Source organism: Anolis sagrei, chromosome 4 (genome assembly GCF_037176765.1).
Source record: "Anolis sagrei isolate rAnoSag1 chromosome 4, rAnoSag1.mat, whole genome shotgun sequence".
NCBI classification, from domain to species: domain Eukaryota; kingdom Metazoa; phylum Chordata; class Lepidosauria; order Squamata; family Dactyloidae; genus Anolis; species Anolis sagrei.
The window spans coordinates 159,502,995-159,527,134 of NC_090024.1; the positions used below are offsets into that span (position 1 = coordinate 159,502,995).

The 24,140-nt window shown below is 36.8% G+C and overlaps 2 protein-coding genes across 11 annotated transcripts in view; one reads left to right on the plus strand and one right to left on the minus strand.

Moving 5' to 3' along the window:
• FUBP1 (far upstream element binding protein 1) overlaps positions 1 to 20,799 on the plus strand; it is a 29,748-nt gene extending 8,949 nt beyond the window's left edge. For 2 of the 6 annotated variants that reach the window (XM_060773767.2, XM_060773770.2), the window contains 18 exons: positions 1,363 to 1,402; positions 2,066 to 2,115; positions 2,207 to 2,278; positions 2,556 to 2,613; positions 3,723 to 3,885; positions 3,970 to 4,068; positions 4,165 to 4,266; positions 4,811 to 4,913; positions 5,010 to 5,110; positions 6,110 to 6,251; positions 7,577 to 7,737; positions 8,949 to 9,100; positions 10,996 to 11,075; positions 12,037 to 12,162; positions 13,006 to 13,080; positions 15,807 to 15,866; positions 15,952 to 16,097; positions 16,459 to 20,799. In XM_060773767.2, the coding sequence (XP_060629750.1) occupies positions 1,363 to 1,402; positions 2,066 to 2,115; positions 2,207 to 2,278; positions 2,556 to 2,613; positions 3,723 to 3,885; positions 3,970 to 4,068; positions 4,165 to 4,266; positions 4,811 to 4,913; positions 5,010 to 5,110; positions 6,110 to 6,251; positions 7,577 to 7,737; positions 8,949 to 9,100; positions 10,996 to 11,075; positions 12,037 to 12,162; positions 13,006 to 13,080; positions 15,807 to 15,866; positions 15,952 to 16,097; positions 16,459 to 16,467 (1,739 nt within the window). In that variant the 3' untranslated portion in view covers positions 16,468 to 20,799. Of the gene's footprint in view, positions 1 to 1,362; positions 1,403 to 2,065; positions 2,116 to 2,206; positions 2,279 to 2,555; positions 2,614 to 3,722; positions 3,886 to 3,969; positions 4,069 to 4,164; positions 4,267 to 4,810; positions 4,914 to 5,009; positions 5,111 to 6,109; positions 6,252 to 7,576; positions 7,738 to 8,948; positions 9,101 to 10,995; positions 11,076 to 12,036; positions 12,163 to 13,005; positions 13,081 to 15,806; positions 15,867 to 15,951; positions 16,098 to 16,316; positions 16,429 to 16,458 lie in introns of those variants that run through there. The other 4 variants (XM_060773769.2, XM_060773773.2, XM_060773768.2 and 1 more) reach the window with 3 other exon arrangements.
• Positions 20,800 to 20,883: 84 nt separating this feature from the next.
• Positions 20,884 to 24,140, minus strand: part of NEXN (nexilin F-actin binding protein) — a 53,592-nt gene continuing 50,335 nt past the window's right edge. For all 5 annotated transcript variants that reach the window (XM_060773775.2, XM_060773776.2, XM_060773778.2 and 2 more), the window contains 3 exons: positions 23,873 to 24,058; positions 22,213 to 22,573; positions 20,884 to 22,121 (listed from right to left, as the gene is read on the minus strand). In XM_060773775.2, the coding sequence (XP_060629758.1) occupies positions 22,108 to 22,121; positions 22,213 to 22,573; positions 23,873 to 24,058 (561 nt within the window). In that variant the 3' untranslated portion in view covers positions 20,884 to 22,107. The remainder of the gene's footprint in view (positions 22,122 to 22,212; positions 22,574 to 23,872; positions 24,059 to 24,140) is intronic.

Sequence of the window (24,140 nt, forward strand, 5' to 3'; positions counted from 1 at the left end):
TCAAGTGGAAGAAATACTGAGTTCAGTAAAGCTTAGATAAGTGTAGGGTTGCATTTTAAATTATCTCAGGTTACTAGTGCTGCTGCATCACTTAAAGTGGTACTGATGGAGCAATATTGAGTTCAGTGGGCTAAATATTAAGGGTTTTTTGCCATCCTTTCAACTGAGATATTTACTATGTCTCTGACAATGATTAATTAAAAAGTAAACAATAAAAGCCCTATTAGTCAACAGAAACAGTATTACAATGTAACTGTAAAACTAGGTTGCAAAGAAGGAACTTGATGAGAGTTGTTCTATTACTCAATAGTGCCACTGAAAAGATCCTATCTCCCACAGTTATTTCATTACATCTTAAGACCTTTTACTGTTGTTGTGTGACTCAGTGATCCTATATGAAGCTTTCTTGACAAGATTTGTGTAGAGGGGGTTGCTTTTGCCTTCCTGAGAACAACTGACTGCCCACAGTCACCCAGTGGGGTTTCATAACCAAGTAGAGATTCAAACCCTGATGTTCAGAGTTGTAGAAAATTCTCAAACCATTAATCCGCACTGGTTCTCTCTTAAGTCCCTTGCAGGTTTATGTTTGTTTATATCATACTTTCCTCACAGAGAGCCTAAGACAGTTATGACATTTAGGACTGAGGTGGTGAATACTTTTCCCTTGAGGACAATAATGAATTTGCGAAACCATTTTCATTGCCACTGATGCCATTGAGAGAAGGACAAAAGGGTTTAGGAAGACTCAAGGCTTAATCATTCCCTTTGTAAGCTTTTTATTGTTCCATTTGGGAAGGGGTGTGTTTAAAGTTGGCGCACAAAGCAACTAGTATTTGTAACTAGTGATTTTCTATCTTGATTTAAAGCTTCAAGGGCTAAAGGTGGCACTTTCTGTTAGCCTTGGAAACCAACTGGTAGCATTTTCAGCAAAAAAAATAAATTAAAATATTCTATTTCTGAATTAAGGAATGATATGTTTCTAATGCCAATACATTATGTCCTCCACTTTCACTGGAATTAAGAGGTGTAAGGCACCCACAAAAATGGGAAAATTGCATTTTTTAAAAACCCCTGAGAGAACACCAATGATAACTTCTGAAGGAAGTTGACCATGCGGTCACCCTGGACGACATAGAGATTCTAGAGAGAACATACTGGGTCATTTATTTATTTGTGGTATTTTAATACTGCCCTTCTCAATCCTGAAGGGAGGGACTCAGGCGGTTCACAGTGACTCAGGGCAGTTCACAGTCAAATCCACAAATAATCAGATCTGCAAAACCTAAACTCGCAAATGTAAAGGTCCGACTAATAATGCTCATTTTTATTAACTATAATTTAAAACCTGATCTTTGATTTTAGCTTTTGGAAACCAGATGCCACCCATGCATCAACAACAAAGGTAAGACATTTTTCTCCTTACCTTCTTCTTGTAACAATTAACCGTTCTCTTTTGGCTTCTCTTGGCAGTTTATTTACATAATAGCACATAACTGTTGCCAATTGCTAATATTATAAGAGATTATGGTATGTAGGTGTAAAGTGATTACTGGGTGCATTTTTCTGAAAGTGAGCATGTTATAAAATACAATTTTGCGTTGTGTCTAGTTGTGTTCCTCCTATTTTCTCTTGGTTGATAAAATATAGTATAATTCTTTTGACAATGCAATATTCAGTAACAAGAATAATAGGGTCATATATCTGTTATAAGTTTTCTTCCAAATAAATAACAATTCGCCATATATTTGGGCTTCTTTGTGACTTGTATCTTTAAATATGAAAGCTAGGAAAGGCTATTCTGAATTCTCTCTCATAGATAGATAGATAGATAGATAGAGTATATTTCTGATAATATTTGGAGGATGTTGACTCTGGAAATTGTTACTAATAGATCTTAGAAAGAGTTAATATTCAAATGTTTTCCATCTAACAAACCCTACAGATATGAAAAGCATCCATTGGACTTAAAATTAAGGAGACTCATGGAATATTGAATTACTCAATAGAAATAGAGATATCTGAATTCAAAGATAGGTACAAATGTTAGTTTTTATCATTTTTTCAGATCTGTAATGACAGAAGAATACAAAGTTCCTGATGGAATGGTTGGATTCAGTAAGTAGTGTATATATTACGATAGTATAATACAAACACCTGTAGACAATGCTGTTAGTGCAATAACTGATGTCTTTGTTCATTTCTCAAGTAATTGGCAGAGGAGGAGAGCAAATCTCTCGCATACAGCAAGAATCTGGATGCAAAATACAGATTGCGCCTGGTAAATACTTCATTTGCTAGACTGTTTATTTCAAGTAATAGAGTACTAGCAAGTAGTGTTAGAAATTACCATGTTGGTGGTCTTCAATAATTATATGGAATCCAAGTTAACGATTAAGAGAATGGGGAGTTTAATACTAGATTACAGTTTTGATTACTTTTGGGTGGTCTGTTTTTAATAGTGGTTTAGAAGGAGTGATTAAATATTAATTTAACTACTGATTACTTCCTTATTTTGTGTTTACCATTATTCCTTCAATTTTCTTTCCATTTTATAGATAGTGGCGGGCTGCCCGAAAGGTCTTGCATGTTAACTGGAACTCCAGAGTCAGTACAGTAAGTGTTATCTATCATATCTTGCTGTTATGCCATCCCATCATCCCACATGTCTCCAGGTTTGATATATTCAGTCACTGGAAGATCATGCCTATTTTCCAATATTTTCCTGTCTCTTTTAAAGCATACCTTTAGACAGTACAGTAATCACCTTTTACATTATTGCATTAGCTTTTCGCTAACATGCAGATGTCCTCCTCCCACAGTACTTTTGATTATTCTGTAGATTAATGTCAGTAAATTTTGCATGAATGGTTATACCTGTATTCCTTGGGCTGTGACCAGAGTTTGTTGATTTGATGGCTAATAGAACTGGGAGGAAAGCGTTCTCTCTCTTCTTACTTTTTGCCTGGCTATCCCACTGAAAAGCAAGTTTCCTTGCATCCAGGAAGTTCTATGGGTGAAAGGAAGGGAAAAAAGTTGAAGCATGCCAGTTTTAACTGATAGAAAGCGGCACACACCTAATTGAAAAGAAAATGTTTGCTGCCATTATTAATAAGCACATATTCTAATGTTTGACAAAATTAAATTGTTACAAGTACTTCTTAATATTTATGTTCTTCCATTGCAAACTTCTCATGGATGACATTTCCATATGTTCTACTCAGGATGGAAACTGCTGACAAAAATATTACCATATCAAATATATTTAATACAGTGTGAAGAGAATGATATGTCTTGAATTCAGTGGTTTATTATCATGACTGGCAGATTTCTTCTGAAACAGCCAAGATTGAAAGTTTCATAAGCTATTGTCAAGTTATAATATACAATTCTCAAACTGCATTATCTTGTTCTCAAGGCCCAGAACACAGTGTGATTTTATCTCCTATTTTAAACTGATGGCTGACAATACAAATATATCTATGGAGTTTCTCATCTCAACCCTGTCATGTTTGATATTTCTGCAGACAATCCTAGTTCCAGTTATGTAATAGAATGAAATAGGACTAAAAAAAACTTTATGACTTTTGAAAGTGTTTCTGCTTAAAAACGTGCAGTTTTAAAGTCATTTATGTGATAATTTCCTAGTTAGTGAGCATGAGTTCCTATCAGTTGATAGTTGTTATTTTTCGGTCCTGTTATTCTCACGCATTATTTTTTTCAAGGTCTGCAAAGAGATTGCTTGATCAGATAGTTGAAAAGGGAAGACCTACACCAGGATTCCATCATGGTGATGGTCCAGGAAATGCAGTCCAGGAAATTATGATTCCAGCAAGCAAAGCAGGATTGGTTATCGGAAAGGGTGGAGAGACAATAAAGCAACTTCAGGTAAGCTGTTGGCATTCTATCTTTGGGTAAATGCATGAAAATCCCAAATTTGCATGATCTGTACAGGTTAATTTTATTAAATAGGAGAGAGCAGGCGTTAAGATGGTCATGATTCAAGATGGACCACAGAACACTGGAGCAGACAAACCTCTCAGGATCACAGGAGATCCTTACAAAGTTCAAGTAAGACATTTTGAAACTTCAAAAAACCCACCTTCTCTCTATATGTGACGTGATTTAAAGGTTATGGAATCTAAATTATACTTAATTCTCTTTCAGCAAGCCAAGGAAATGGTTTTAGATCTCATTCGTGATCAAGGTGGCTTTAGAGAGGTGCGCAATGAATATGGATCTAGAATAGGAGGCAATGAAGGGCTAGATGTAAGTATGAGAATATTTTGTACAGTGTACTTTTTAGTGTTTTTGTTTTGCAGGACGTATTTTTATCAGTACCAGTAGAATAATTAGACAAGAATAATGCAAATTTATTTTGGTTATCAATACTATCAAGTTTGAAGGAAATTGATAATTGTAAAACCACTTGTCCCCACCTTGGTAATGATCCAGTATAGCATATAATTATTTGATGAAGTTCTTAAGAAATTTTAACTGTGTTTCACTTTATTGCTTATTTTCTCATGTGGGGTCCCTTCCACTCAGCTGAATAAAATCCCACATTTTCTGCTTTAAACTAAAATATATGGCAGTGTGGACTCAGATAACCAAGTTCAAGGCAGATATTGTGTGATTTTCTACCTTGATACTTTGGTTATATGGCTGTGTGGAAGGGCCCTGGGTTACTAGTAAGCCCTGAGTTGTGCCAAAATCAGGGTCTGGGTTATATAAAGCTATACATTAAAACAAATACGATTTGGTTTCAAACTGATTCTGAATCTTTTCTTTAAATACCTGTTGTTTCTTTAAGGTTCCAATACCACGATTCGCTGTTGGGATTGTAATTGGAAGAAATGGAGAAATGATAAAAAAGATACAGAATGATGCTGGTGTGAGGATCCAATTTAAACCAGGTGAGCTACTTTCTGAATGCAGGACTAAAATTACAACTTTCTTTCCCTCTGTAATATTTAAGAAAAACTTATTAAAACATTGCATTCACCTTCCAGATGATGGAACAACTCCTGACAGAATAGCACAGATCACAGGACCTCCAGATAGATGCCAACATGCAGCAGAAATTATTACAGATCTTCTTCGAAGTGTTCAGGTTAGATAATAGTTTCTAGACACACTCTTGAATTGACTGCAAAATACTGGTTTCAATTTTCTGTAAACACTCTATTCGAAGTTCGCATTTATAATATGTTAAACTCAACATATTTTCTTGCCATTTTTGTTGGTGAAAGATTTTGACTGCTTTAATATTCAAAACAAGTGGAGAAATAAGGGGGAAGTGTTCATAATTATAAACATTTGAATAGGTATGTGCAAACCTTGTTTTGGGAATGTTAGCTGTATGACCAAATATTTCATAGCCAAATTACTCTGCACATAACTATGATACTCCTTTTGACCTAAAAGAAACACTCCCACAAATTAGTACTGTGTGATTGAGATTCTTGCTCTGCACCTAAGATTGCAGAATTGGTATTTGATAGATACCCCTCATGAACAGCACTCCATGCTGGCCACATGACCTTGGAGGTGTCTACGGAGAATGCTGGCTCTACGGCTTAGAAATTGAGATGAGCACCAATCCCCAGAATCTGAGACGACTGGTCTTAATGTCAGGGGAAAACCTTTACCTTACCTCATGAACACAATTGTTACACTTTCTAGTTATGAAAAGATATTGAAGAGTTTATGCATTTTGGAAGTGTGTTTCTAAAAATAAAACCAAGCTGAAGCTAGCCTATTACAAAGAAGCATATGACACACTCCATGGAATCTTGCTTTCTAGAAAAAGACAGGTTCTCAAACAGTTCCTGTCTTCAAAAGTGCCAAATGCTGTGTCTTAACTTTTACGTATAAACTGATGAAGGGATTCTAAATTCAGGCACTTTTAAACCATTTTGCTTATGATATTACACTGATCAGAAAAAACAGTACAGATGTTTTGTCTTCTGCAAAGAGATAATTGGCTCTTTTTTAAAGAAATAATTGTGTGAACTAGTTTTTGAGATGTTACATATTAAAATAAATCACTTTTTTCAGTTTTCAATAATTTTCCTGTGTTCCTAATGGTTGCTTTTCCGTATCAATCCAGGCTGGCAATCCTGGTGGCCCAGGGCCTGGAGGTCGTGGAAGAGGTAGAGGTCAGGGCAATTGGAACATGGGGCCACCTGGTGGGCTGCAAGAATTCAATTTTATTGTACCTACGGGAAAGACTGGATTAATCATTGGGAAAGGTAAGATCCTGAACTTCTTTAACGAGGCAGCTTATTCAACTTCTGTTTGCTTGGGAGAGCTCCAGTAGTGGACAAGCTCTTGTTTTTGTCTTTTAGTTTCTTTTTCTTTTTTTAATCTCTTCTGTGGATAACATAATGAATTGCTGTTCCCCTCATTCTAGCAAACCTAGTTAGTAGGCTTGGGTAACTAGGGAAAAATTTGGTTCTAAACTCGTTTCGTTTTTAGGGGGGTTTTGCGTTTCTTTTTTTAAAAGAATTCCGAAATTTTTCTTTAAAAAAAGTTCGGAATATACGAAATTTTGTAAAATTACGAAACAATTACGAATCAATTCATTAATGGCGGACGCGATTGCGCAATATGCTAAAAAAACCCTTCAAATGGGACAGGGGGAACTTCTGAAGCTTCCCTCTCCCTCTGTTGGTGTGATAATTTATTTTTTATCACTGATAAAACAAACAACAACCCTAAAACTTGCACCAGACATATGGAAATAATTACGAAGCAATTATGAAACAATTATGAAATAAATTGAAAAGTTTCGATTTTTAATTACTCCTGCATGGCTCAATATCGGATCGTAAGCTAATTTAAATACGAATTACAAAATTAACGAACGAAACCGCCCAAGCCTACTAGTTAGTAGTGATGGTGGCTGAAAGTTGCAGTCCAACAACATCTAGAGCAGGGCTTCTTAAACTATGCCCCCATGTGGGGAGTCCTCTTAAACGCAGTTTTGGGAGTCATGAAAATTTTCTAACCACCGCCTACTGCTGATTCAAGTGTTTACACAAACCTGTTGGGCAGTATTTGCCGTGGACTCTGCAGAAGATACTTCAATGGTGCTTCATAAATAGAAAGAGCACCCTGTTTAACAAGACTTGCAAGTGTTGATTTATTTTCAGCAAATGTTTGATTTTCATATCTATTTCATAAACCCTGGCTCATAAAAAATATTTCTCAGGCAGAAAGTGGAAAAGGTTTATGAAGCCCTAATTTAGAGAACCACCTTCTTGACTAGCTCCACATTAATTTCTGATTCATAGCTAAGCTTGTAGAAAAGAGGACCATTTTAGATAGCAGGCTGAAGAAGAAAAAGATTCGATGGTTATGCATACTTTATAAAGTAGTCAAGCAAACTAAAAGAGGCTGATATTTTTCATTCTATAGTCCATCCCCTTTACACACATGTTACACAAATAAAATTTTTGTCACATTGTTGAGTGGCCAAATGGCCTTCAGAAACATCTTCACAAAATGTCACATGATTTGTTTTTGTTAAAGATGTTAAGTAGAACTTAGTGTGTGCTTACTTAATTTTTCCCAGGTGGTGAAACTATCAAGAGCATCAGCCAACAATCTGGTGCTAGAATAGAACTTCAAAGGAATCCGCCACCAAATGCAGACCCTAATATGAAATTGTTTACTATCCGGGGGACACCACAACAGATTGATTATGCTCGTCAGCTCATAGAAGAAAAGATTGGAGTGAGTATTCTGGAAAATCTGCTTGTTATTTAAATTCCTGATGGGTTAGAAACAGGTAGTTCTGCAGGGTGGGTGAGGAGAATTAGATGGTATTAGTGCATAATGTTTTCTTTTAAGATAACCAGGTGCTTTAGACTATATTTCAGAGCAAGGAACTGGCAAAACTACTTTTGAGTATTCCTTGCCTTTAAAACAACTACAAAATTTATGGGTTGTCAGTAAGGCACACACACATAACAAGTTGGCCATTAGTGGTTTTGCGCTTGAGCACAGTAATACACTTGCTATCTATGGATTTGCCCTTTTGTGCTGCAGAGTACTTTGATTGGCAGTCATGACAACATTTGCTCTGAACAGTTCCTGTTTATCCTGGAAACAAGTGAAAGCCTGGTTTATGAACTGTTGCCTTTCAATATGTTAAGTTTGAATTATTTCAGTATATAGATAAGATAATACAGAGAATTTAGTGGTGATCATTGTGAAAATGTAAACTGCAAAATTGTTATGTAGAAATAGAACATATCACCTGTTGCTATGGAATTCCTCCCATATCTTCTCCATGAGATAACCCAATTTTCTAGAGCAGCTCTGCACAACTTGCAGTCCTCCAGGTGTTTTGGACTTCAGCTCCCAGAATTCCTGATGGTTGGAACAGCTGGCTAGGGCTTCTGGGAGTTGGAAGGCTTCATATTGTGCAAGCCTGCTCCAGAGCAAAGATTTTTAAAGTGGGAGTTACAATCACAAATGGGCTTACAAAAGCGAGTGGTGTGGGTTGTGGACAATTTGGCCAAAAAGTGTATGGACAAAGAGGAGGAATTGGGGTCCTGGTTGAGAAGGGAAAACTGAACTAAGAAAGAGGAGGAATTGGGCTGCTGCTTGAGAAAGGGAAAAAAAGTAGTGTGTTCCATACCTATTTTGGATACCTGGGTTCATGTAAAAAAAATCCCAGCTACAAAGGAGGCACGAGTGAAAAACGTTTAAGAAACCCTTCTCTAGAGCAGATTTGGTGTACTATGAAGGGTGTTTTAGATGGGAAAGGGAACCATTTTTCCAGCAGTAGCCATTGTGGTAGCAAACAGGAGTTACTTCTCTGAAGGAAACATTTGGAGAATAGGACTTAGCTAAATATGTGAACAAGCTTCTGCTTTCAGTGAATAGAAAGAAATCAAGGGGACTACAGAAGTTAACTTCCATTCTGCCTTTTTTGGAAGGGTCCGGTGAATCCTTTGGGTCCCCCTGTGCCGCATGGGCCTCATGGGGTTGTTCCTGGGCCACACGGGCCTCCTGGGCCGCCTCCAGGAGCCCCAATGGGGCCTTACAATCCAGCTCCTTACACCCCTGGCCCTCCTGGCCCAGCACCTCAGTAAGTAATTTTCTGTCGGAAATAACATTTGCAGGGCAAAATGTGCATGAGATTGAAAATCACTCCTGCGGAGGGAAAATTCTTTCATCAACATTAAAAAAAAAACTAATTACACAATCCAGGTTTCTGAAATTATATTAATAGATTTGAAAAGGTCACTGGGAAAACATTTGTACCTTAACCGCTTTCATGAGAATCCTCCTTTCTGTCTGTTAATTCATTCTGGGGCAGCTAGAATATAAACCAGGATTAATTTTAACTACCAAAACTCAGTCTAGGAATGCCAATCCAATCGGCCTTTATTGGCATATATAAGAAGACAGTATAAATGATAAAAAAGGGAACTTCACATTTGCTACACGTTCAATTTACAGACTTCATTCAGGAACCTTGCCATTAAAAGGCAACGGTTAAAATCTTGACAGTTTAAAAGCATAATTACTTTGTCTGCATCAGTATGGTTTTTCAAGGACTATAACTTGTAGTAGTAAGGTAGATCTTAATTCCTGGTAAAGTGGGCAGTGCAGAAGAATATGAGGGATGGAATCCAGCTGTCCTGTACTACAGGGACAAAGCCTCTCATCGCTTGGTAGACTGTCGAGTCTTCGTCTGTGGAGCAGAGATGGCATAATATTAAATCTAGCCAGCATGTAGGCTCTCCCGTATGAGGAGTTAGTGAGCACTGCAATATAAAAGGCTGGGTTTCTCTGTATGAATGGAGTTGCCATGTTCATAGGCGAACAGAATTTATTGGCCAAGTTCAGGAGTTGTTTATAATCCCTTTCTAGCAACCTCTTTTTAATGAGGGTTAAGATCTTAGTGAAAGTTAACATATTCAAGAAGTCACGATGTGAGGCCGATCTGGCTGCGACATCTGTCACCCCATTGATCACCAAGGTTGATTTGGCTGATCTGGCTGTCTTGGCGGGTGTCCCCCTCCCTCCCTCACCACTCCATGTGCTTCCCCCTGAAGCTGCGTGCTCAGTGGAAGAGGGTGACGTCCCAGGTGTAGAAGGAGTGTACCAAGGTCTCCAGTCTTCGGTTCGTGGTATACGATAAGCTTCCCTCCCTGCTAGAACCTCCAAACAAGCTCAGTCTAGGAATGCGTGAAGTAATACTTGCTTTATAAGCATTAACTTTTGCAATCAACATTAATCATACATACAGACCTCACCTCTGAGGATGCCTGCCATAGATGCAGGCGAAACGTCAGGAGAAATGCCTCTAGAACATGGCCATATAGCCCGAAAAAACCCACAAGAACTGAATCATACATAGCCTTGCATAACACGCAGCTGTTTTCAGGCAGTTTTTAAAAAATAATTTACTGTAGAAATGAAAGCTGTGGAAAGTTTGTGATAGGTTTTTAGGACAAGGAAGAGGTAGATAGTACCTCCTAGCAAAAACCATTCTTATCTTTATTTTTATCCCACCTTTCTCCCCATAGGGACTTAAGGTGGCTAACAGTACATGACATAGTAGAATAGAGTTTAAAAGCAAGGTGAATACATATACATCTGAGTATGATTTTTTTTAATTAAATACTTGTGTCATGAATGTAAAAGGTGAAATGCAATTAAAATTACATTTAAAAACTAGACAGCTCCTCCTAATTATTATTTTTTCTTTACTTGCACAACTATTGCATTAATTTTACTGAGTTAGTGTACTAAATTGTAAGGGTAGCTTTGAACAACGTGGATAATGTGTTTCAAAACATTTCTAAAAGGGTGTTGCAGGCTATTGGTATAGTCCTTTTCTGTGCAGAATGTTAGACCTAGAACAGATTGTGGAATCATCTGTATTCACCAGTTTCAACCAGTTCATGCATAAAAAAACATAATTTCCTTTTCTGCTTAAAAAGGGCATAATTGTATGTAAAATTTGCGTTTTAGTGGTCCTCCGGCACCATATGCACCACAAGGATGGGGTAATACTTACCCACACTGGCAGCCACCAAATCCTCCTGACCCAGGTAAGAAGAAACAAACTGTTCATATAATTATGTTTGCAGGAGGAAAAAAAAACATGCTTGATCACTCTGATGTCAATCCATATGCTGCTTTGCCCAACCTGTTCCACAACAACCTAAACTTCCTTATTCACTTCGTCTTGTGGAAGCCTGCTAATGGATGCCTCCAGGTTTCTTGATAATTGTGTTCATAGGTCTGCATTTGATAAAGTGAAGTCTCTGCGTTGGAGACTATCAATGTATAATTGCAGAATTGATTTCTGTGGCAGAAAGCAGTTGTGAAGTATTTCAATGCAATTTTGCCCAACTGCATGGCAACTGAGCGGTTTTAGATAAAATTCACAGGAGGGGTTTGAAAATGGGTGCCTTCCAGATGTTTTGGATTATTAATTCCCATCTGTTCCAGACATGATCAAGGATCACATGGGTGTTGTGATCCAAAACATTGAAAAGCATCAGATTAGCCACTCTTGCAGGGCCTCATAAACTTTTTCCACTTGTGTGCCCTTTCTGTCCAAGACATTTTTACATGACCGTAGACAGATAGATAGATATTAAAAAATAAAATATTTACTAAAAATAAATCAGCATTTGGGCTCGCTCCATTTTGTGGAGTACAGCTGAAGCATCTACTGCAGAGACCACTGCATGTTGTTGCTAACAGATATGTGTAAATGGGTGGTGTTCAGAAACCTTTTACTGTTGCCAAATTTTTCATCTCTTCAACATTGAACTAATGGGGGACCCCATTTGGGGTCAGGACCCACAGTTTAAGAAGCAGTGACTTAGAGCAACAAAATGCATATTTACCCAATAGGTTTGTGTCATTCAGGTTGTGATGACCTTTTCTATGTTCACAGTAAAATTAAAATGAAAAGAAGTGTGAAGCCATATTAAACATGTAGGGCAGTTGTTGACATTTATCAACAATATGGTGAACTGAAAATACCTTTTGATTCCTTAGGCAAGCCAACAGATCCTAATTCAGCAGCATGGGCAGCTTATTATGCTCATTACTACCAGCAGCAGGCCCAGCCACCACCTGCAGCTCCACCTAGTGCTCCACCAGCCACTCAGACCAATGGGCAAGGTAAGAAAGAGCTTTAGTTGATTTGCTTGTACATTTTATCTGCAGTTTATCTACCATTCATAAGAAAATAGATTTAACTAAAACATTATGCACCTTGAAAAATCAGATTTACAGTACTGTGTTGATTGAAAAAAATGCCAAGTTTTCTTTATATACATTGACTTGGATCGTAATGTAGATTAATGTTAATGTTATAATATAAATGATCCTTCTTCTAGAATTAAATAACCCTTCTGTTAAATTTTTTAATAGGCAAGCCATTATTTTGGCAAAAATGCCATCTTTCCTGCTGCTCTTTAAATTCCGATTAAAATTATGCTGATCATTACTTGGATGACTACTGTGAAACAATGGGGAAATTGGTGTTCTGTATTTTGCCTCCATTTGATACTGCTGTTGAATTTTGTTGCCTCAGTGAAATAAATCCCCCCCCCCCCAAATTTACATTATGTAATTATTAGATAATGTAAGCTTGTAAAACTTCTCTTTTCCGGCAAGCTTTGGATGGGTGAACAACTTGGGGCTATGCCTGTTCTTGCTGCCTATTGTTATTTAAAGCTAATTGTATTGTTTTAATCTGTTCTTTAAACCGCTCCAAGCCAAATTGGGAGTAGCGGTATACAAGTTAAATAAATAAATAACTGAAAGTGTTTCCATTTTATTTATATATTTCTGTGATAGATATTTTGTAGTTTACTGTGTCCAGAATTTTTGGAATTCATTTTAGTTGCATGGTATTTGTATGAAATCCACGTAAGGCTGAATGTGTGTTGTCTGTGTATATGTACATACATCCAAAACTCTTGTTTTTTTTTTCTTTTTTAAAACTTTCTGCTCAATCAGGAGATCAACCAAATCCAGCCCCAGCAGGACAGGTAGATTATACCAAGGCATGGGAAGAATACTATAAAAAAATGGGTACGTCTTTCTCTGCATGTGTGTGAGTGATCAAAATGAAACGTTTAATTATTTTTGTTTGTAAACGGCAATATTTATTTATTTATTTGCTTATTTCTATACCGCATTTTTCAGCCCTTAACAGGCGACAGTATTTTATAGGCAGTTTATAAAATAAAATTAGGTAAAGCCCACAGTAGGTACTCCTAAACATCATATTGTGGGCATCATTTTTAGTCTGTTGGTACAGGTATGGTAAATAAAATTTGAATGGGCATTTTTTTGAATGCTTATATTTAGTTGGGAAATCCACATTCCATAGTCCATATGTTCATACTCAGCATCAGGTTGCATGAAATTTGAGGCCCACTGTTTTACATGGAGAACAGAGAAGACTTGTGGGCACCCAATGGGGCTTAACTTTGGGGACAACCCTTGTTGTGCAGTTGCTAAGTGAATATCCATCCAAGCCATTGTCTTGGGGAAAATGAAGTCTCATCCTGTGCCATGTTAATTCTGATTAAAATCATGATGTTCACTGCCTTGAGGGATATTTATCTGCAACTTCTAAGTTAATTTAAGTTATAAGGCATATTTCCATACATGACTGTTCCAAATGTTTATTTTTTGAGAGTGGGTGGTCCTGCAGAGCACTGGGGGGAAGGCAGTTCACCTCATTGCACTCCTTTCATCCCACTCCAAAACCAATTCTATAGGGCTGGGATGCATTAGAAGCAGTTTTCAGACAGCTGAGTGGGGTACAGAAAGTAGGAGTGAAGAAAGGTTTTGTTGTGACCACCAGTGCAACATGGGTTTTAAGCCAGTGGTTTTAAATCTTTGAAGCAGAACTTCCTGGTATTTCTGTAATTAAGGAATGTTCATTAATGAAGATTATCATTAGTTTTCCAGGTAGCCACAGGTCACACAGAATTCCACAGAGACATTTATCATTTTTGTTCTGATAAGTTAAGGACTGCTAGAAAACATTGTAAATAGCAGAATATTACTTTGTCTTCACTCAAACTGAAATTGTCTTGTTTTCAAAATAAAATACACTTTGTGAACCAAGTAGACAAGTTCTGTTTAACTTGAATATGGTTGGGGTGACACCTTGCTTCACAGCATGTTATTTTTTCATTGCTAGGTGTACGGCCTGCCAGTATTTTCATTTTCACATTGCATGCTATACCTAGCATAGGGAGCCTGGTATGGATAGAATTGCAGCCAGAGATTAGGAATCCTCAATTTAAACCAAGTTTTATACATCGAAAGTTGATTGCTATTTTATAACCTAACCTGCTTCAAATATTTTGTTGTAACAATAGTAGGATAATTCCATGATCTTTGATTCCCAAATTCTTAGGGAGGATAGAAATACAGTATTTTGTACAGTATATTTGATTTTTCTTTTGCTACCAGGCTCAAGAACTCACTGCTATATATAACAAATGAGGTTGTGTTCATTTTTAAAAAATGTTTCAAAAAACAAGACATACTCATTTTTCTTCTGACAATGTATTATCTTGCATACTTTCTTAATAATTTAAAATGGAGAACCATATATACCTTCTTGGCTTTCTCCATAATGAGAGTGGAGAATTTAGCTTTCTCTATGACAACAGTGGGGAGTGGGGACTATATTTTGTTTAATGCACAAAAAGGAGCTCCCAGTGGCGCAATAGGTTAAACCCTTGTGCCGGCAGGACTGAAGACTGACAGGTCGCAGGTTCGAATTTGAGGAGAGTTCGGATGAGCTCCCTCTGTCAGCTCCCCATGCGGGGACATGAGAGAAGCCTCCCACAAGGATAATAAAACACCAAAACATCTGGGTGTCCCCTGAGCAACATCCTTGCAGGCGGCTAATTCTCTCACACCAGAAGTAATTTGCAGTTTCTCAAGTCGCTCCTAACAGGAAAAAATGCACAAAAGAATGTGCTTGAAAAAGCAGGTTTGAAATTACATAGTCTAAAACATCAATAGTGGTCACAATGAACTGATAGTACTTGACTCCTTTCTTTCTGCCCTCATTCTGCATGCTGTTGCTAATATTTCAGTCACTGAAATACAAAGATCTACTTGAACATTGTTTTAAAGTGGTTTAACAGTAAGCATGTGTTTACTTTTGAAGTAATCTTGGCAAATGGATTCCTTTACAAACTGCCTTAATACTCAGCCATTCAGAGTTGTCTTCAACATCATGTGTAGTTGGCGTACAATCCTGTACACATGAGATATACTGTTTTTCTTCCATTCTAAGACACATTTTTTCTATATAATCTGTAAAAATGGGTTGCATTTTAGAATCACAGGTGTATCTTATGTATTTTTGGTGGCAGCGGCGGTGGTGGTACTGAAATTAGGATGCGTCTTAAAATTGAAGAAATGCTACAACTTTGGGAGATTTATGTGTGAGGCGGCAAGTTAGATTATGAGGCCTTATTTGTATTTACAATTTGTTTACTATATCACAGGGAATCCCCCAAATTTAGCCACAGTTTATGCCATTGAGAAGTAGGACTCTGTGAGACACCTTACAAATGCTGAATTCAGAAACAGGCTAGGGGGTGCCAAGTAGTAATGTTGGGTTTCACTTAAAGCTCTTTTTTTTTAAGTACAAGAAAATATTAATATTACCTCTTCTTTGTACTGAGCTTCTAAACAGCAAAGAACTCTTCCACTGTATTCTTGTCTGTAATTTCAGTGTACCTGGGAGACGTTTTTACATTAAAATGTGGGGGGTTTTTCAGGTCAACCAGGGCAGCCACAAGATTATTCAAAGGCTTGGGAGGAATATTACAAGAAGCAAGGTAATGTCTGTTAGAAATGAGATTATTTTGAGCTCCTATTGTCCCTTTTACGGCACCAGAGTTGTGTAATCTGTCCCTCTTCCAGGCCAGGCCGTTCCCGCTCCAGCCGGAGCCCCACCTGCAGGCCAGCCGGATTATAGCGCCGCCTGGGCTGAATACTATAGACAGCAGGCGGCCTATTATGCCCAGACAAGTCCACAAGGAATGCCGCAACACCCTCCAGCACCACAGGTATAACAATCTTGAATAACATGGGTGAGATTGGTTTTTTACTTAGTTTGTGGGCTTTTTCCTTTTTTTGCATGTCTCCCACTTTGATATCTTTCTGGAGTATGCATTATTTTTCCTGGCAATGAGTAACTAGTCAATGAATTCATGCTCTGTTAACTAGAGTTCTGTCTTTCCTTTGCATACGCTCAGTGCTTTTGATCTCAAAATTTCTCCCCCCAGGGTTTTTGAAAAGCCATGCAGGAAGCCACCACCATTACATTAACAACATTTTCTTTCTTAAAGGCTTCACTCCTGAGTTAGCGCAATGTAATAAAGATTTTCTTTAACTTTTTGTGTATCTCTTATGTATTTCTTCGCACAGGGCCAATAATAAGAAGTGGACAATACAGTATTTGCTTCATTATGTGGGGGAAAAAACCTTTGTTAAATGTATGGATGCAGACGCCTTGATGAAGATCATAATTTTTGTTTGGTTAAAAAAATAGTGTTTTTTGAAAATGTACAAAATATCTATCACTTCTGATAGGAGGTAATATTTCTGTGTAGAAATGGAAATTGGTTTGTTTTTAGTACATTAGTGTAGATGTACACATTCCAGCAAATGTATTTGCAACTATTATGTGGTCAATGCTTTGTGATATAAATGTACTTTTTCAATGTATACTTGATCACTTTTAAATGCCTGTTTTGTGCTTTACAATAAATAATATGAAACCTCCTGTGTCGGTAAGTTGGATATGTGGATACTTTTGAGAATGCAAGGATTTGTTATAGAAATGCTGTACATATACACAAATAAGACTTTTTCCCCCCTTGGAAGTTTGGGCTTGACATCGATATTCTCCCCTTGCAGAATTAGTTTTATGCCAGGATCTCTTTTGTTATTGTATTTTCTGTTTAGCATCTTGGTCTTCTCTTCTTTCTTCTCAATTAAAAATTGCATGTATGTGAAGGTGTTTCTTGACATACTTTACTGCATTAACAGTTGCAATTTCTTTTTTTTATTATTCATGACCACTGTCTCAGACCCATACAACTGCTATATAGTTAACATTTGTTTTTATACGTGATTTCATTCTTAAAGTATATTTTTCAGGCACGTTACTAAACTCAGATACTGTAGAAGGCAAAGGGTGCATAAGCAGTCAGTTTGTGGCACTTTGCTTCCAAATTCAGTGTAGTAAGGATGACATGTTTTATAGTTACCAGAACTGCATTTGTCTTAGGGACTTATTTTGCAGATGAGATCTTTTTTTAAATGCTGAAAACGAGTCAATAAGTGATATTTTGCAACAACAACAAAATCTCCGTACAATATTTGCCTTCTCTTAATCCATACTGAAAGTTCTGATCAATTCCACTGTTTGCTTTTCTGCATATCTTAGATTCCATGCAATACAGTCTGTCTTGCCATTGTCTGTTGAAGTGCAGGTTTGATCCAGCCAGTATAGAGCTAGCTCTGTAGGGGTGAGGAGGACTGTGCTGTGTATCATCCTTGATTGTTCCTTCAAGGAGCATTGCACTGTAAGTACATCAGAAATGACAAAATGATGAACTGCAACAGTATCTTTTTGTCAGTGTTCCACATAATGCCAATGCCATAACCTGTGTGAAATATTATGTTGGAATAAAATACAGTGCTCATATCTTAGAAAATCTTTAATTGCTTCTTAATTCAGAAACCTAGATATGCATAAAATATTTGTTTGTATAAGCTTTATGGGTAAGTATTCTTGAGACATTTAGCTTTAGCTAAAGAAATTGTCATTTGCCTAAGCAACGTTATTCATTAGGGTTTCAGAAATGAGATACTCTGAGAGAACAAAATTTTGTGCATTGTGAAAAGTTTAAAATGCTTGTGAGGTTGGAGGTTGTTTTGTGTTTGGTTGTCTGCATATGTTTGGTGATACAGGTATACATACGTTCATTTTATAAACCCTTATTAGCCTTTGGAAAATGATTTTGTTGTTTTGGAGTATACGCTTAGGGTGGCTGCAAGAGAAGAAAAAAGGTCTAAAATAAAAGTAGTTTTACTGCACAGATAAATAGAAATGCATTTTGTTGTACTGTAGAATCAGGAAGGAATTATTTTTATCCCAATGTAGATTAGGATTTAAATTTTGGAGAGAGAGAAAAACCCTGTTAGGAAATTATTAAATATATGTAGTGTAGGCTTTGAAGTCTCTAGATCAAATATTTTGCATGATTACTTTGTAGCTTAATAGAAAATGGTGTACTTACTAACTAAACAAAACAAAAAATTCACCAGATTCTTTATCATTCACCAAATGGAGGCTGTTGATTTTGATTCATTTAAAGTATAAAATCTTTTATTAATTGCAAACAGTGCAATTATTTATACTTCACAGTGCCTTCCCAGACCTTCCACCTTAGGTTCTGCTGCAAAAAGCACAGGTAAGCACAACCTAAGGAAGTGTATAAATACATATTTCAGTATATTAATGTTGTCCCTGTGAGATTTTTTCTGTGCTTGTGTATTCAAGAGCAATCTGCTAATATCTTTCCCCAAATGTATTCTGCTATTCATGGTTTCATTCCAGTGGAAAGTCTGAAACAATTACTGACATTTCTGGGTAAATGTGTATCTTTATTTTTAAAAGATAAGTGGATTGCTGCAGTAATTTTTGAGTAAGTCAGTTTTACTATTTTCCCTCAATAGCTGAGTTGTGACATATGAATATAAAATATTTTTTCAAGATACAGGAAATATTGGTCAGAACTTCAACAGCCTTCAAAAAATGTTTATAATGTAAAAGGATGTTATACCCATTACTACTTATTCAAGCATACTGTGTGTTTCTCTTAATCCCAAAGCAAGTTTCAGGTATACACCATAAAACATAATAAATTAATCTAGTTTGCTTAATTTTACAGAGAGGAAACTTAGACTTGAACTTTGCAGAATAGTTGTAGAAAGCATGTATGCCAGTTAAAAATGTTGACAGTTGGCAAATATTTCTTTATTATAGCAATCTCCTTCCTTACCTTGCTATTTCAGCTGAACTGCTGTATATTTTTGCCAGTTTAAATGTTTTGTGTATGGCTTATATCTAGATAGTTTAACAGGTGCAATTTTTCAGTTCTAAGTAGACAATGCTGAGGCAGTACCATCCGGTTTTTGTTCATCACTTAATACAATGTTTTGGTTTTATCAAGTCCTGCTTTTATCTGCATCAAAGAAAAATATTCAAAAATCCTGCCTTCATTTTCACACACAGTGCTGAAGATGCTGCAAGCACCAAATCATAGCTCATAAAATCAGGTCCTGAGATAGTTACTTCCAATAAAGAGGATTCCTTTGAGTGTATGGCCATGGTGAGCCGATGAGCATGGACCATAGAAGGGCTCCATGTAGAAGGTAAAATTGGCAAAACAATACCGATTTTAAATGTATCCCATACTTTATGGTGGTGTAGGGTATAATTTGCCTGTTTTAATCGCTTCTCATTCTTTAAAGTGCTATTTGCCTGACCATAAATGTTCCATAATTTGTTATGTGATAATAATACAAACCATCAATTTGCACTTTGCTAAATAGTCAAGCATAGATATGTTTTGCATTTTCACCACAAAATTAATAGTTGTACTTGAATTCCCTTGGCACACGTCATTTTCGGTTGTAGTTAAACATGTCAGGATTGCATTTTTATATTTTACAACTAGGTTTGTGCTTAAAGGCTTTGTTGTGGTTGGGTTGTTTCCATTTTAAACTAAAGGTTATTTTTGCTCTAGTTTCAGTATATGTAGCTTAAACTGACATTTAATTTTAAAGGCGAGGAATATAGCTTAAATGGTTCCCATAGGAGATGATAGAAAATCTGCTTTACTTTGTTTTTCTTTTCACATTTGTTGATGGACCTATAGGCCTCTTCTTGCACTAAGAGTAGTTCTACTGTTCAGTTTGTCTCATTCTTTTCAGAAATGTTAGGTTGAATCAGTCATAGAGCAGACATTGTGATCCAATTCCTAGGTCATTTGTTTTCTTTGAGCGGTTCTTGTGCTATAGCAAGGGGGGAAATGTAATACTAGGCAGAAGTAAGAGTAATTAATGCTTTAAACAGAATCTTGATTTCACTTTATCGTAACTTTTACAGATCACCCTTCAGTATGTCTTCTGTGTAGGATATGCTTTTCTAGTTTAAGAAAGCAGTTTTCTAGATTTATTTGTGCAAATCACACGTTAGTTGATTGCGAGGTAGGCTGCATCTTTCATTAATTCTTTTTCTTGAAAAACAAGACTTGTCAGCTGTTAGGAAATCTTTATTTTTGTAAGCTGAAGGGTAGAACTGTTCAGTTTTCTTTGTGTACTAGCTATTCACGAGCCAGAAGCTTAGGTCTTAACAGAATTCATAATGTAGATCTACATTGTCTGCCGGTAGTACCCTATAAAACACTTTGTGTTTATGCAACCTTTATCTTATATGCATGCAAGATGCATTTTTGTCCTGAGATAGTGTTCTCTGCAGAAACTACCCGTGTTTAAAAAAAAAAAAAGAAGACTGTCTTTTAAAGGCAACTGTGATGGGAAGTATCTTAGGGAGATGCAGCTTGGACGTGAGGTAAATCAAATGCTTTACAGTATGTTGTGTTGAGCTTGCAAATATTGACATTGTATGTACTCATGAATGCCCATTAATTGTAATGTTTTTGTATGAGTTCTCAATAAATGTAAACTAATGAATCTTTCCATTTGTTATACTCCTCATTTCAATGAAGTGTTCAGTGACTCCTGCTTTTGTGAAATGATGAGAAATATTCAACTCTGTAGGAACCGAACATATTTATTAACCTTCCTATTACTTCAGCATACAAACAATTGATTTGAAACACTGTCACGTTCAATGAGAAACCATTATCTCTTGCATAAAATGTAAATCTAAGTTCTGCCCAAGAAATGTAATGTTACATCAAAATCAAATGGAAGATTCTGCAAATGTATCACATCTCTTCATTCTGAGTTTCCAGTGCATGTATTAGCCTGTATTGGAGTTCACTTAATTACGTCCCATATTGCAGAAACCACAGGTGTAAAATCTGTTTACTTCAGAAATGGGAGGGGGGGGGATATGAATCATATAGTAGTAAATAATGTAGTGAGATGATTCTAAATTATACAAGATGAGATGCAACATTGAAAATCCATCCACTATTATAATGCTAACCTCTTCAATATGAATTATTCCTATATGGTTCAGTATTTCAAGTTAGATGCTTGACAGTGTCTACTGTCTAATAAATGTAAATGTTTGATTTCAAATAACTTGAACTTAGAACTGTGCGTATAGTTTGTAGTTACATAAATCTGTCTTCAAGCCATTATTATAAACTTGATATAAATTTTGATGTAATTTTATTAACACAAAAGAAAAGGAAAATGTTGCATTCAACAAAGCCTAACTTAAACCACTACATGACATTTTGGCTTCTTAATAGTTTATCCAAGAACATACTTATTGCCCCACAAAGCTTCCAGGACCAGAAAAATAAACATCAACTTTTTGTGGAGAATGAATTAATGAGTCTTTGGCTCTAGGAACACTGCTTGAATTTTGCTTTTTCTTATCACTTTGGCTTAATTTTACCACACTGACAATAAGGTTCTTAAGAGAGCAGGTGGCTTGTTGAACAACCAGTTCTACACTTGGATCACATTTCATACTAGTGCATATAATTCATGATGGAAAGTCGCTGGAACCATATGCCAAACTGCTTTGTATGAACAGCTTCATTGGTCTAATGGAAAATATCTGCCACTTGAAGCACTAAGGTGGCATAAGCCACTTGTGCTGGTTACATGTGTAGATTAAGCCACTGTATCCTAAATAAAACCAGCTTCTGTTGCCAATTTCCAGTCTGAAACCAAGAGGGATTCAGGAAAGTTGAGTATCTTATTTGAGGAATGATAGACAACTTCTTGTTGGCCCCGCCACAGAAGGAAAAGATGAATGCAGTAAAATTTAGGGAAGGAAGGCTCCAGAAAAAGCATACTTTAATAGTCATCAGCTGAAGAGAAGAGAAGAGAGAAAAGAGTTAAGAGAAGATTGGCAGAATGTAATAAAAACTGAAGACCCGAGAACTTAACGCTATCTCTTACTTTCAATGGTGAGAATGCATGTGCTAGCTGCTGTTCCTCTACTGTTTACTGCTTTACACATATATTCCCCTTCATCTTCTGGGAAAGTTTCTGGTAAGTATAGGCAATATGTGTCTCCTCTCTCAATATATTGATAGTCCTCACAATCCTGCAGCATCTCCCCTTCAAACCACCATGTAACTTCTGGCTTTGGTTCTCCAGTTATTTTCACAGTAAACCTCACAGGTTCACTATCCACAACAGACACATTTTTAAGAGGCTTCTTGAACCACGGAGCCCCTGAGCGTGCTTGCTGTTCTTCATCTTCGTATACTGAGCCATTAACAATGCTGCCTTCTTCCTCTTCCTCCTCTTCTTTTTTCTGCATTTAAAACACAAAGTGAAGGAATGCACAGTGTTTACATATCATATGGGGGGTTCAATATCTGCAGTACTAATGCCTATTTTGGATAAAGCAAGTACTCGCATTATAACTAGCCTTCCAATATGTTAACACCAGCAGATTTGGCCTATAGTCCACTGCTAGAGTAGTTAACACAGGTCATGGGCAGGGATTATGACGACCAGAAGTTAAACTAACTGCCGACAGTACCATTGTTGTTTCTGGGGATTGCTATTAATAACATCTGGATAGTTGCACAATTTTCATATTTGAGTTAGGTTGTGCTATCCAAAGACTTGGCCTGTTAGAATCAAATGTGGTACATTCGCCTTTCTCTGTCAGGACACCGTACACAAACATACATTTATTTGGGAAGCTACAAATTATTTTGGTTATTCAGATATTTTGGTTATTCAGATATTTAAGATGTTCTCTAGGAATCTCTAGGTCCTCCAGTGGGACTCTATAGTCAACTTCTCCAGTCACACTGGGGGACTGAGATTTCTACAGTGAACAACTCTATAGGTTCTCCAATGTGTTCCTATTAGGGTCAGCTTCCAGCAGACTGAGCACAGAGTCCTACTGAGGACTGAGAAATGCTTAAAGAGGTGTTCTCTCGGGTAAAAGCACAGCAGTTTCTTTATTCCTGGTATTTCACGCCCCTAACCCCAGTGAATGTGGAGGGCTGATAATAACTAGGACTAATATAAAAGAAAAGCAGCCTCTGACTAGATTCAAAATCTAAATATTAAACTACTCCTTCATTAAAATATACAGCTACTATTAAGCTGCTCTTATTTCTTGCTCTAATAAACAGCAGTTAGATGTGAGGAGCCATTTGCTGTGAACCAGTTAATTAGCAACATGGAGGTAACTAGCACGTCATTTCAGGAAAGCAAGATGGTGACTCCCTCAATTCGCATAGGATTTAATTGACTTCCATGTAACCTGTTGCCTAGGAAAAACTTAGGAAATTCATGGGTCCATCAATAGACTTGTTATACGGAGCATTCTGATCTAGTCTTGTGCAGTAGATTGGTCAAACTTTTATCCTGACAGAAAGGAAGGTGGCATTAGACCACATCATCTTTCAGAGTTGACAAAAGGGACCATAGAAAGGATATGCGGATACAATAAATATACAAACTTTAGCCAAATACAATTGTGCCTCCTAAGAACTGGTACTTGTTAATGGAATCCTAGTATGTGTTAACTCTTCCCATTCATAATACTAGGAAAAACTCAATGCTCTTCTTAAAAGCCATCAGCTTTTGATACCTTTTGCAATGCGGCATCAATTTCCTTTTGCTCAAATTGCATGCGTAGCATTTTTTGTTCTTCAATCCTCCTTTGCTCTTCCTCTTCCCTTGCCTTCGCCATTTGTTCAAACCTGGCTTTCATGTCAACCTTGTGGGTAAATGGAGCTTCACATTTTGCAGCAGGCTTCACATCTACTTCACCTTCCTTCAAGAAATTTTTAAGAATGGGAGGGAGAGAGTAAAAAAAGAGCTAAAAGTAGGTCAAGTAATAAGGCAACCTTTTGACT